Source organism: Pteropus alecto, unplaced genomic scaffold (genome assembly GCF_000325575.1).
Source record: "Pteropus alecto unplaced genomic scaffold, ASM32557v1 scaffold20, whole genome shotgun sequence".
NCBI classification, from domain to species: domain Eukaryota; kingdom Metazoa; phylum Chordata; class Mammalia; order Chiroptera; family Pteropodidae; genus Pteropus; species Pteropus alecto.
Window position 1 is genome coordinate 37,332,971 of NW_006436298.1, and position 13,602 is coordinate 37,346,572.

At 48.3% G+C, this 13,602-nt stretch overlaps 1 protein-coding gene across 1 annotated transcript in view; it reads right to left on the reverse strand.

The window, feature by feature from the left end:
• Positions 1-13,602, reverse strand: part of MCC (mutated in colorectal cancers) — a 379,504-nt gene that overhangs the window by 7,095 nt on the left and 358,807 nt on the right. Inside the window, exons 17-18 of the mRNA XM_025047770.1 lie at positions 13,393-13,599; positions 9,524-9,624 (exon numbers count right to left, since the gene is read on the reverse strand). Coding sequence (XP_024903538.1) covers positions 9,524-9,624; positions 13,393-13,599 — 308 coding nt within the window. The remainder of the gene's footprint in view (positions 1-9,523; positions 9,625-13,392; positions 13,600-13,602) is intronic.

Sequence of the window (13,602 nt, forward strand, 5' to 3'; positions counted from 1 at the left end):
GCTTCCAGCTACTATAAGTGCAAGTCAAGCTTTCCAAGATGAGTAATAAAGGAATTGCGACACAATAATCCAGGCCTGCTTTTATGAATGAGGATAGAGGGGGAAAGATCTTTTCAAGCAAAGCATAATCACCAACGGAAAGTGCTGTGAGTCGTAGTTCTTCAGGGAGTCCTCCCTCCCACCCTAAGCTAAGCACAGGCTGCAGAGCCTCCCCACGTGTCTCCCACTTGCAGAGGGATGCAGGTTTCCCCTGGGCCCTAGCATCTTCAGGAAATTGGGTGGCATTTCCGGCAGAAATCTGAAAGTGGCACCATTTCCTACTAGACCAGAAGTGAGAATGGTGTCTTGGGAGGTCGGCTCCCATCTTCCCTAACCCATCCCCTCTTCAGCCTTCCAGGCAGCCCTCTGTCAGCTGAGGAAGGTTAGGAAAACTTGATATTTCCCCGCCCCCCTTCCCTCTGTCTAAAAAGGATAGAAAAGAGTTATTTGTCCTGCATTTTGTTACTGTTTTGCTGCTTTTATCTTTCATCCTAAAGTTGATTAATACTGCAAAGGGAAAAAATTGTGAAGAGAATTTAAAATATCACCATGAAGTCAATAAATTCACAACAAAAAAAACTTCCCAGAGCAAATGCATCCACACCCCTGCCCCACCCTGCAGACAGGGAGGGGTATGGAAATCTCAGTCTGCCCAAAACAAAGGGCTTTCTTCCCCAGTACCCAGGCCCTGAGGGACCAGATTGAATTTGCCAGTCCTGGCAGGCTCTAATGGAGGCCAGAACCCAGGAAGGCAGGAGAGGCCCTCACAGAGCCTGCCCAACCCCAACTAGGGCTGGGTGAGGGGGAGCCTCTGCCAGGAGCTGAGAAAACTCCCTAGGCCTTAGAGAGGAGGATGGCAGCGAATTGCTCATACAAAGTGCAGGACACAACTAGGGTGCTGATTTATTTAACGATATACAGGCCAAACCTCAAACTTAAACCTAAAATGTGGGTTACTTTGCCTGTTTTCATTTGAGCCAGGCAGACGCCTACAGAAAGTCATGCCTCCAGTGTTGCTCAGCTGGACAGAAACCAATACTAAACCACTGAAGTAACAACTCTAGACCCAGGCCTCCTACGGAGCAGCCAGAGCCTGGGGTGGCTGGTCCGATTGCTCTACGTATAAAATGCACACTGTGATTTGAAGACTTAATATGAAAGAAAGAATGTAAAGTCTCTCAATTTAAAAAATATTACATATTGAAATAATATTTTGGTTATATGGGGTTAAATATGTTACAATTTCACTTATTTTTTTTACATTTCTAAATGAGGCTACTAGAAAACTTAAAATTACACATGTGACTCGTGTGATACTACCAGTGGACAGTGCTGTTCCAGAGCACGCGTTTACAGTAACAGTACCAGGTATCCCCAGATTCCAATGCACTAGGTTTGGGTTGAGATCCAGGAACTGCAGTGTAAGAAGTGCCCTAGGTGATTCTTATTATCGGGCACATTTGGGAATCTGGTAAGGCGGAAGGGCTCTTCACTCGGGTCTGCGAATGAGCTTGCTGTGGTCTTGGAACTCTGAATCTACCTGCTCGGTTCCACGCACGGCAAACTTCCCTGAAGTCTACGGCCTTCCTCAGCTGCTTGAAGGATGACGTGGATGAGAACCATGTGTCTGCTAACAATCCACGTCACTTTGGAAACTCAACCATTCGTGTCCTGTTCCTTCTAGTTCCTAATTCAAATTTGCTTCTTCAGCTAAGGAAGAATTTATATGGTGGCAGCCTGACCTCTCCTGACCATTTCCTGCTTGATCCAGTTAGTGCCTGACTGCACCCTCCATCCCAGGACTCGCCGGCTGACAAAGTAGTGCGAAAACCCACTTAAACGATTAAGCCGTTTTCCTTATAGTTTGACGGACAATCAATGTTCTCCTTATGTTCTCCTTCCTTATATGGAATATCTATAGCTGTGTAGCAATGTGGACATACAAGATGGTATAAGACTGCCTGCCATGTTACAACTGGGGCTCAGCCTTTGGATAAGAATCCGCTGAACTGGTGCTGGCATCAATCGATGCTGCTTCCTGTTTATAGCCTCGGTGTCCTGTCTCTCTGTTCGAGAATACTACAACAATATAGTTTGTCTAGGTAAGATAATAAGGCTAAAATGAGCACTTTCATAGGCTCCACACAGATGAGAAAGTAAAAATTAAACACTACCTGTTCCATTTGCCCCCTCAACAGTAAGACATTACCTACACTATTACACAATTTTCTGGAGTGCCCAGAACCGTGTAATCCCTTCCTCCCTTCCTTGTGTTTTCAGTCAAGACATATGTCTATATCATCAAGTAAAAAGACGATGCTGGATTATCCTTGCTATGAAAACCCAAGTCACCTGGCACACACATGGATTTCAGCTACAGGTCTTGGTCTTCCCACTTCACCAAAAATGAAGGTTATTTCTGGTCACAAAAGATCCTGTGAATATTACTCTAACCACACAGCCAGGGAAATGCTTTCTTCTCTTTTTAACTGACACAGTTCTGGGCAGTGCATCTGCAAGGTGGACTGCTTGTGGCAGTTTGCAGGTGATAAGAAAAACCAGGTGGCTTGCCACTGAGCTGGGCGGGAGACCGAGCTATGCGGCCCTCTGCGGTGGTGCCGGTCAGTGTGCCCGGAGCCTGGAAGCAGGGCTCTTCGGGACATCAGGGAAGAGGTTGAACTCTCCCTGAAATGAAAGGCCATCAGCAGTTTTTTATCACAAAGTCCAAGTGCCGAGCTGAGGGAGTCAACAGGGCGAGAGCCGCCTGGCCTTGATGAGGTAGTGAGTGGCTCTGCAGCCACCAGGAACTTCTCATAGGAGCTGTAATCAAACCAGACCACAGGGAGTCACAGCCACAAGGTCTGGAATTTCTTAGCAATCGCTCATTACATGGAATTAGTCATTGAGAGAATCGTCTTCATGCGCAGTTCCTCCTCACCTTCCATTGACTTTTAACCTGACCAGGTTTCTGTCTGCACTGAAACTACTCGTGAGGTCCCCAGTGATCGCGGTGTTGTTGCATTTAAGGTCCCATTGTCTGATCTTTCTGTCTAGATTTACCCTGTCTTGTCAGCTGTTCCTTGAGTCTCCTGCATTGACTCCTCCTTGCTCTCTGCTCTGCTCCAACCCTAAATACTCAGAGTATTTAGGACTTGGCCCTGGACCGTACTCTATAGCCTACCCTTTCTTTACCTGATACTCTCCATTCCCATTTATTTTCCTAAAAACATGCTAAAAACTTCCAAATCTGTATTTCCAGGCCTTTCCTCAGATCCCCGGACTTGTCTATTTGGCATGTCTACTTAACAGGCATCTCCAATTACACATGACCAAAGCAAGACTTTTGAGATGACCTCCCAAATCCATTCTTGCTCCCTTGCCAGCAAATGGCAACACCATTTGCCCAGTTCCTGACCCTAGTCTCGAGTCAGCCATCATGCCCCCTTTCCCTCGTCCTCCATATCCACTCAACGGCAAACCCCATCTACCTAATCCCGTTTTCTCTCCATTTCTGCCACCACCATCTAGGGCCACTGGTTCTCACCTAGATAACCACCGAGCCTCCTAGTGGCTTCTCTGCTGTATCCCTGCACCCGTTAGTTTGGTTTTCACAGAGCAGCCAGAATAACTTTTTAATATGACAAATTGGATCGTTTTACTGCCCTTCAGTGCCTTCCACCTGCACCTGAAATAAAGTCTGTGGTCTTCCTTTGCCCTCTACGGCTATGCTCAACCTGGCCCCTGTCTACCCGGTCTTTGGCCTCCCCCTCCGCATTGCGTGCTAGAATCCTATCAGTTCTCAGCACACACCAAGCTCCTTCCCACCGCACAGCCCCGTGCAGTCGGTTCCCTCTGCTTGGGAGGTACTTCTTTCACCCAGCTACTTTCCCTCCTCATTTCAGCTTAAATGATACCTCCTCAGAGAAGCCCACCCATCTAAACAAATGTCCCAGAGTTATGACATCGTAGCACTTTGTCATTTCCTCCGTGTTACTCATTGCAATCTATATTTATTTTTTAAAAAATCTTCACAGCGACTCTATCACATCACCCTATTTATTTCCTTTATGGTAAACATCACAATCTGTAACTACTTGTTATTTTTTTGAAAATCCAGGCAGTGGGTGACAGCTGTCTCTAAGTCCTTCACAAGGATAAAGTTATTTAACTTTCAACAACCTTCAAGGTCAGTACTATCATCATTCTAATGTTATAAAGAGGAACTTGCCGATAATCTGATAACCTGCGGAGCTGCCCAGGAATCCACTTGCAGAGCCCGAGCGCCTCAGTGTCTCGTGGGATACTATCACCAACAAAGGACAGGCAGGAAGACCTCTGGTGCAGAGCACAGGCCTGCAGAACCACGACTGTCCCCAGAGGACGATGCTCCACTGCAGGTACGTTTGCGTGTGGCTGACTTTTGCCAGGAGTAGCAGCAAGATGATGGTAACAAGACTTTATCTTTTTTTGGCCCAGATTTTCCCATAAACATGTTTCTTGCCCAGGAAATGCATCTGTAGTGGTCATAGATGTGCCACTGCCTTTGCCTACGGCTGCAGGGTGCTCTCCATCACTCTGCTTTTATAAGATCCCAGGGAAGGCCTTCTGTCTGAGCTTTCGGAACATGGAAGAATGACATGAAATGAAAAGAAATCTCAGTTACCCAAGTGATGTCCACCTCAAGCCCTGGAACGAGCCTCAGTCTTTACCAGAGCCCTTGTAGGAGCTCAGCTGTCTGTTAGGTGATAACGAACTCACAGGTGTACTTTGTATTCCATTAACGTCCCACAGACCCATGTGCATTTGTGGAATTCCAAGCTCAATTTCCACTGCTTGATTGCTATTATAAATTAGTCAAATGTGAAGAATCAGCAAGTGCAAGTTCATAAAACAGCACCTTTTAACATAATGGGCCTTCTACTAATAAAGCAGTGAAGATTCTGCTGTGTGTCTTTAAAAGGACCCCATCCAGCTCCCTCTTTATTTCATTCTACTATCTGTATGACTCAAAAACTGTGTTAATCCATCGCTGCGGAAATAGGGACCAGTCGGTGGCATCTTTTCTCCCTGATTGAATTAGGTGAGCCCTTAAAAAGGACGGGACTCTTCCCGGAAAGAGATCTGACGCAGATAAGGGATTGATGAGAGGGAGGTTCTTGTTGCTGGTTTTGAGGATGGAGAGGCCTGTGCAGAAGGAATGAGGACCACCTGTAGGAGCTGAGTTACTGCTGGCCAACAGCCAGCAAGAAATTGGGACCTCAGCCCTACAGCCACAAGGAGCCAAGTTCTGCCAATAGGCAGAACAAATTTGGAAGCATATTCTTCCCAAGAGCCTCCAGAGGAGAGCGTAGCCTGGATGACACCTTGACATCAGCCCTGCAAGACATTAAGCAGAGAAGCCAGCCATGCTGTACCCATATTTCTGGCCCACAGAAACTGGGAGCTAATAAATGGGCATATTGTTTTAAGCCTCTAAGCTTGTGCTAATTTGTTACACAGCAATGGAACACTAGTATGGGGGTAACCATCAGATTTGCATCTTACAAAGTTACTCTGTGGCCCTGAAACATTCCCCCCTTGTATTGGGTCATTGTCAGGAGCACACAGATGTCTCCATTCTTAGAAAGAGTTCCTTGATAGTCCCGCTTCCTGCACAATAACACCTGTCACCGCTGGGGCTGGAGTTCGGTGTCACCCCAATGGTAGAGGAGAGGGATAACAGTGCAGAAGTGTAGTTAGCATTTTTCTCTGTTCTTCCTCATTGACGCAGTGAAGAATCACAGGTCAGCGAGGTTTAGAAAAAATTTTAGAAAGACAAAGGAGGCACATGGTCCCAGTGAAGAGCTGTAACAGAGCACTGTTACAAAGGGGCCACAAAAGGCCACAAAAAAGACCAGAAGTGGGAATGTCTGCCTTTTATTTGGGCTGTGATAAGACCAGAAGTGGGAATGTCTGCCTTATATTTGGGCTGTCATGGGTGGTTCCAAAGGCATTCCTAGGTGATTGGCAAGTGAGGTCATTTTGATTGACACCTGGCTGCTATATAACTCTGCCTAGTGCGCATGTGTGAACCCAGAATTCTACTACCACTGGGGTGTTCTTTGGGCGGTCTCTAGGCTGGGCCCCTATTCCTTTGGTCCCCCTGGCCGCTCCTGTCTGACTAGCTACCTAACACCTCTCCAACCAGCTGTCTCTACTCCTTGCCTCTCCCCTTCGCCCACTGTAATGTGAAGTGGTTGGACTCCTTGCTTTGAAACACTTTCTTTGACTTTTGTGTCCCCTCACTGGTGGATGTGTCAAGGTCTGTCATCTGCAGTTTCTCCCATCACTAGTACTTCAAACAGCAGTGGAGGCCCACAGGCTAGGCCGAATGAGGTGGTTCCGCTCCGTCTCTTTGAATTTTGAGACGCTGCCTTATGTGCCTTCCTACCTGGGCCAACTCCACTCCCAGTTGGGGCATGACTAGGTCCTCCTGATCTGGTCTCTTGTGACCACACTAATCAGCCAGGGCCCACCTGCCCCGAATGTCCCCTTACAGGGATCCGACAGGCAGCCCTCTCCATGCAGCGGCGGCTTGCTTGTCACTCATTAGCAAGATAGAAGGAAGTCCATGCACTTCTCCTCTGCTTGATGAGTTGGGCACATCCTGTCCCTAAAAAGAGTGGCTACTATGATTTGTTGACTGCCCTTACCTAGCATTTTACAGAACCATCTGGCACACATGCAGACACATGTGGCAGATCCCAGGTCCCTAAAAGCCTTAGCAGAGCACCCACTGGCCCGTGACTAAGTGACCACGGCCTCCTGCAGAAGCAGGCGGCTGACCTTTGCCGGTGGCTGTGTGGCAGCTGGAGCCAAGTCCTGATCTCCTACTGGGTGAGGTGCTGCCCTGCTTCGGGACCCAGTTACAGAAGGATGTGGAATCACCTGAGGTGTCACTACATGCTGCTTCTCTCCATGTCACAAGCCCCTTTCCTGACTATTCCCTGTCTCCCGGCGCTGAGGAACACAGCGTCCTTATCTTTTAACCAATACGACCTGGGGTCTGTGGGACTGAAGAAGTCTGTCCCCACCCCCAGTACTTCATTTGCCCCCAGCAGTTGGTGGACAGATGTGCCGCTGTGGACCAGGAGTGCAGAGGCTCCTGTGTGCCCAGACCACACACACTACGGGGGGTAGAGTCTTCAAGTGAGTCCACACGAGTGAGCTCAGCTCACACGCATCTGTAAGCAAACCTCCGCCAGCACACGCGGTCCCGCAGAGAAGGTGGAGGCACGCGATTCTGCACTGCCTCACTGTGTGACCTTGGGAAACCACTCAGCCTTGCTGTGCCGGTCCCCACCTCCACCCCTCACGTGGAGAACACCACCTGTTCCTCACTGCCTCCCAAGACTATGACAGAGATGAAACAGTCTGCTCCTCTCAGCTGTGCTCAAGTGCCCAGGGCAGGCTGCACAAAACCATGTAAGTATAAAGAAGAGGCATTTCTGAAAATTCAGTCTCCTTAAGTGCACATTTACAGTTTACTTCTTTGGTACAAAGATCATTCAACTAAATTTTACTAGGACCAAGAGCAAGAGAGGGATCTGAGACGGAGAAGGGTTTTGTGGCATGCAGCCTGTGTGGACAACGGCAAAAATAAGCCACCCTGATAAGAAAAGCCCTCATGCGCAAGACCAGAAACCTGGTCTTCCAGACGGTTTGATGCAATACCAGAGCCAATAAACCACAATAAATGTTTATGGAAGTGGAGGGATCGAAATCAGGCCAGATGGAGGTTATACAGTAAATGTGTGATCGTGTGGAACCCTGGATTGTTCCAAACAGAAGAAGGCTGGGAGAAGACACAGTAAGACAGCAGCGTGGGCTGGCAAGGTCCGGGGGAGACAAGGCTGGGGTGGGGCAGGCATCTAGAGCCAGTGACTGAAATGTCACAAAGTATCTTCTTTAGAGGTGGCTTGTTCTCCTCAAGAAAAGGCCACTGCATAGCCTCTTCCCTCTCCCCTCCCTGCACCTGCTCTCTTGAATCTAAATACCTGGGCCCACAGATTCCTTTTTGAAGGGAGAAATATTTCTGAAAATCCTGGGAAGTTTCCCTCATCTGACTTCGACCACTAGCTCGGTGGTGATTTAATACTGTCAAAGATAGTGTTAGTTTCCACTTGATTTTTAAAAATAAAAACATTCCCAAACTTCAGCCCTCAGGTATTTGTATTATATACCCTCATGAAATGATTATTTTAGTTTCTACAGTATAATTGTGTTATTGTCCTTTTTCCCGTAGCCCTGCGGGTTCTTTCTTGGCTTCATATCTCTGGGTCTTTATTAGAAATCCATGCTAACCAGCTCAAGGCTGGTTATTGGAAATCCATGGTGACTGACAGAACAAATGAAATCTCTTTGTGTTGAGTCAGCAGAACCTGCATCCTACTTGTGCCAGCAAAGTCCTCTGAGGTTTGGGGAATTTGAAAAATTTAGGGGCTTAGCTTGCAGAGACATCCAAACGGCTCCCAGTAAGAAGCAGGGAGTGGATCTGCATCCCATGCTTCTGGCGCAGTCAGGCCATTGGGATTTGTTGAGGGCATTTTACTGTGCTGCTTCTCTCTTCCCACCTCAAGCCAAGCAATTACAATTTAACCGCATGGCCAGGGGTGCTGGCAATGTGAAAACAGAGCTATTGCAACTTGGAAGGAAAGACAAAAAGTGACAGCGAGTAAGTCTGGAAGGTAGTGGAGCTCCCACAGGGCAGCCTTCGATCCACGGTCAGCCTGGAGGCCACCGTATAAACTAAACAGCCCCACCGGGCCTGACAGAACACACTGGGAGGGCACTAGCCTTCCCCTCTTTCTCCAAATTTCCAGAAATGATGGGAAATGTGTTTTAAAAAAATCCTCAAGCATGTAGAAAGCAGAGAGTGTTCTCTGTATACCAGAGACCATGAGCAATTGCAGAAATGGATAGGCAGGTTTTCTATTATTCCTGGAAAAGGAAACCACAACTCGGAATGCATACGGAAGGACGGTGCTACAAAAGGGAGAAGGGGACTCAGAGGTGCTGGCCTGGAGGACAGGAGGACACCAGGTAGATGCTTGGGTCAAATATGCAGCCTAGAGAGCTGTTTTCAACTGGGTGGAATAGAAAGCCCAGCTGAGCTTGCGAGCCAACACCAAGAAAGAGTCACAAAGCTCAATTCTAAAAAAGACTTTAGAGGTGAGGAAACAGTGTTAATACAGCAGACAAAAAAGCATTTTGGAATCAGTATAATAAATATCCACGGAGAGAGCAAAAGAATACAGTATCACTAAAGAAATGCTAGATTTCATCACCGGAATCAAAGTCAACATGTAAGCTGAACACCACAATGGATACAGCTAACGCTCCTCTTCCCACGCAGGCCTAGAGCCATCCAGGAAGCACTGACCTGAGCAGCCAAGAGAACTTAGAGCCGTCACTCCTGGAATAAACCGCTTATTGGGGTGCTTACCGACGGATGGCGTTGGCGAACTCTGCAGCCAGCTCACTGTCGCTGCACGTGGTCCGTAGGTCAGCCATTGACAGAGCTGGGGAGGCAGTGTCGGCACACTCCTGAGGACAGCAAACACATTCTTGTTAGACGTGGAGCCGAGCCTGGGAGCACCTCATGAGCGCATGTCTGCTCTGTGGCAGAGCAGGCGAGGTGAGGACTGCAGCTCTGCCCCAGGAATCTGGGACCTCTGCAGGCTGTGGCCAGCGGGCGAGGATGACTCCTGCAGGCTCTGAGCACTCCCTGCGAGCCAGGGGCTAATATGAGCGTTCGCACACGTCCTCTCCTTTAATCATCGTGATGACCCTCTGAGGCAGAAACCATCATCATTCTCTTTTACCGAGGAGAAAGCTAAGGCACAGAGAAGTCATACCGCCCCAAGGCACCAGGGAGGACAGTGTAGAACAAGGATTCGAACCCAGGTCAGCTAGCTCTGGGTCACTGCTCTTCACCACTGAGTTACCCTCTTGTAGTTCACACAAGACAACTGGGAAATAACACTTGAGGACCCTCAGCTCCCAACCATCTTCTCTACATTTAGGAGCTTTACGGGGTTGGGTGTAGTCACCTAGAAAAGCCAGGAGAGGCAGAGGAAAACGGAAGTGCACCCACACCCATGTCTCAGCATTACACAGGAACACTGACATGTAAACCAAATTCTCTCATTCCACAGATGAGGACACACACGGACCAGAACGCCAAATCCCAAAGCAGGTTATGACTATTCATAAAGCAGGGATCATACCTGTCTGAGGGCTCTAGATGGCGGGCAGCAGTCACGCTGCATAGTAAAGTGGCCCGGGGAAGGTGCGCATCAGATAATTTACTCAACAGACATTTACTGAGGATCTATCACTGCCCCCCAGGCTTGAGAATAGAAAGCTTGTGATCTGTTGCAGAAGACGGAACGTAAACAGAAAGTTATATCGCGGTGGGATGAGAGCTACACAGAAGTGTGAATCCAGTGCTAGAAGTCCAGATGACCAGAGGGCACAGTGTCACCCTCAGCCCACTGACACAGAAAAGCCACCACGCCCAGGGCGTTCCCTTGTAGCATCACATCATCTGGACACCCTTCCCTCTGCCGCTCCCTCCGCCTGCGCTGCTCCCCCTCCTCCTCTCCATCTGGGTGTCTTGCAGACCCAGCCCCGCATCCACCAGCCTGTGGACTGTGATTCCAACATCCTCTGTGTATATCATCAACTCCCACATGATGTGAACATTTCCTAAGACGCCTTAAAGACAGGGAGAGCTTTGCCTCACTGAACATGTCTGGTGATATCTGTTGCACACAGACAAGAAGTGCAAAAACCTAACGGAACTTGGATGAGATCTGGGACCCAGCTTGTTGGCTGGAGGGAAGTTTTAAAATAAGCAGGACACCGACCCTATGGAGCAAAAGTGGATGTTCTAGATTCAAAGCTGGCCTGCCTGTTTTTATAAGGCCCACAGGCTAAGAATTATTTTTCTATTTTCAAAAGCATGAAAAAAATCAAGAGAATGTTTTGTGATGTGTGGAAATTATATGAAATTCAAATTTCAATGTCCATAAATAAAATGTTACTAGAACAGAGCCACGCCCATTTGTGTTTGTATTGTCTCCTTTCAATCTACTATTCTGCGATGGCCAAGTTAAGTAGTTACTTACAGTGAAGTATGTATGACCTAAAAACCCTAAAATATTGACTCTGTGACTCTATAGTTTGCCAACCCTGGCTCTGGACTGTTTGCTTCATCTATCAAAAAATGAGACTAAATGAATAGCTCGGGAGATTTTATTGAAACAGTAAGTGGTTCCAATATTTGAAAGATAATCAGCTTACTCTAATTTCATTACCCAAACACTACAAGGTACTCTTATAAAGCTTCTTACTCTAATGTTAAGAAAAAACAATTATCTGGCCTTTTCTATTTGTACTTTGAAGCCATTCCACAAAACACAGTGCTTCCCCAGGCAAAACAAATACAAGAACTAGAGGAAAATGCTCAGTTCATGGGCCTTCTGGCAAGAATCTGGCAAGTCCATTTTCACCACACCCGAAAAGCACACATGCAAACACTGGAGATCTGTCTCTCAGGTTCTGTCCCCAAGTGACTGCTAACAAGCTCAAAAGGCTATACGAAGATTTTTTTAAGGTGTGGGCATGGAACAGAAAACCCCATCTTCCTGAGCCCAGGTACTATCATATGAAACAGCATTGCCCACCCCCACTTGACACCCCAAGCATCAGGCAGATGGTTTCATGGGGCATAGTAACCTTTACAGAGCCTAGATTCTATCACATCCCTTGGGACACTCCTTTCAACGATTCCTTCTTGTCCTCAGGAGAGCACAGCTGGCTGACCTCTCCAGCCAATGCATTAATTCCTTACCCCCCAGGGTGCTCCATCGGCCTAAAGGCCTACAGTGGACTTTCTTCTCCTCCGCTGGCCCTCCTCGTCAGGCTAGCTCCCACTCTCCACTGGGTCTCAGTTCAGGAAACCTGTCCTGAATCTCCAAATCTGGGTTCTCTGTTCTGCCTGTGGCTTCCCATCACACTGAGAATCAATCCTCGCACTCAAAACATTGTGTCATTGTGTTATGATCCTCTGTTTGCCCTTCAGTGTCCCCTACTGGAGTGTAAACTCCTGGAACTGCCCCCAGCACCTCGCCAGGACCAAATCACATTTATTAAATGAACAAACGACTGAGAAGCAGCTGGAGTCTCGGGGGTGCTGGCCCAGCTGGGTGCCACAGCCATGGACACCCTTAGCTCCTTGGCAGGTGAGAGGTAGGTAAAGGGCAGCTGTGGCCCTCTGAGAAGCATGCTTCAAAGTTCCTAGCTATTTAGGAAGTGGCAGTTCACTGCCACAAGTAGTTTCTTTGTCAGAGAGTCTACGCAACTCTCCTGGAGACACTCTGCATTTGGGCTGTGAGAAGCCCCCATTAGACCAGCCGGTCAGCTCATCCCCAGGAGTCCTGGGTCAGGAGGAGCAAGCACTTACTAGGAACAGAAAATCTCATGCGCAGCATTTCAGTGCCCTGAGACGAGGGACGTAATTCTTTAGGGTCCAGAGCTTTTTAGAGGAAATGCAGTATTTGGAAAGATGGAAAGAGCTTGGATTCTAGGGGAAAAAAAAGCTAGTGGGCTAATGAGAGTGTGAGTTTGCAAGACTACACCACCGGACGGCCTACTCTCCGTGACAGCCTGTGTGTAAGGCAGGGCCTGACTTCCTCCTCCTCTGCCTCAGGCCGCTTCCTGCTTCCCACCTCGCTGGTGGCAGAAATGAAGTCGAGCAGGCAACACAGACAAGAGGAGGGTGGCCCATTAGCTAAACTGGGGTTAAATCCCTAATCTGCCTTTGAGAGACCCCTCACTTCCTTTGAGCCTCATTTTCCTCGTGTAAATGGGAATAACGATGCCTCTCTCAGAGTTCTGTGTGATGGAGATAGAAGTGATCCACAAATGATGGCTGTTGTGTGAAACGAGATAGACAAAGGAGGTAAAACAGTATCGGAATATTGGACAATTGCACAGATCACTCCCCTGATAAGACCACAATATGTGAAAATAATTTTACGTAAATAAAGTGAGATTTTAAAAAAACGTGGATTTGATTTCTTTGCACTCAAATGTCACCTCCTTTTAGATAATCTAGAATGGCTTGCAGTTCATATGCAAATAAGGGAACTGAGGTGCAGGGAAATGCGTGGCAGTAGGAATGGGGCAGGAAGTGAGGCCCGAGCCCCGGGCATCGCCGTGTCCCTTTGGCCCGAGCCCCGGGCATCGATCGATCGCTGTGTCCCTTTGGCCCGAGCCCCGGGCGTCGCCGTGTCCCCTTGGCCCTACCTTGCTGCACTTGTCTTTGCCGCCGCTGCTGGTGGAGCTGAGGGACCGCATGCGCTGCTCCTTGTGCTCCTCCACCTCAGACTTCAGGTGCTCGATGTGCACCAGGTAAGCTTGCTCCTGGGCCTCCCGGGTGCTCAGCTTCAGCTCCAAGGCCTTCTTCTCTTTTTCTAGTAAGTAGAGCTGGGCCTTCAGCTCGGCCATCTCCTCCTA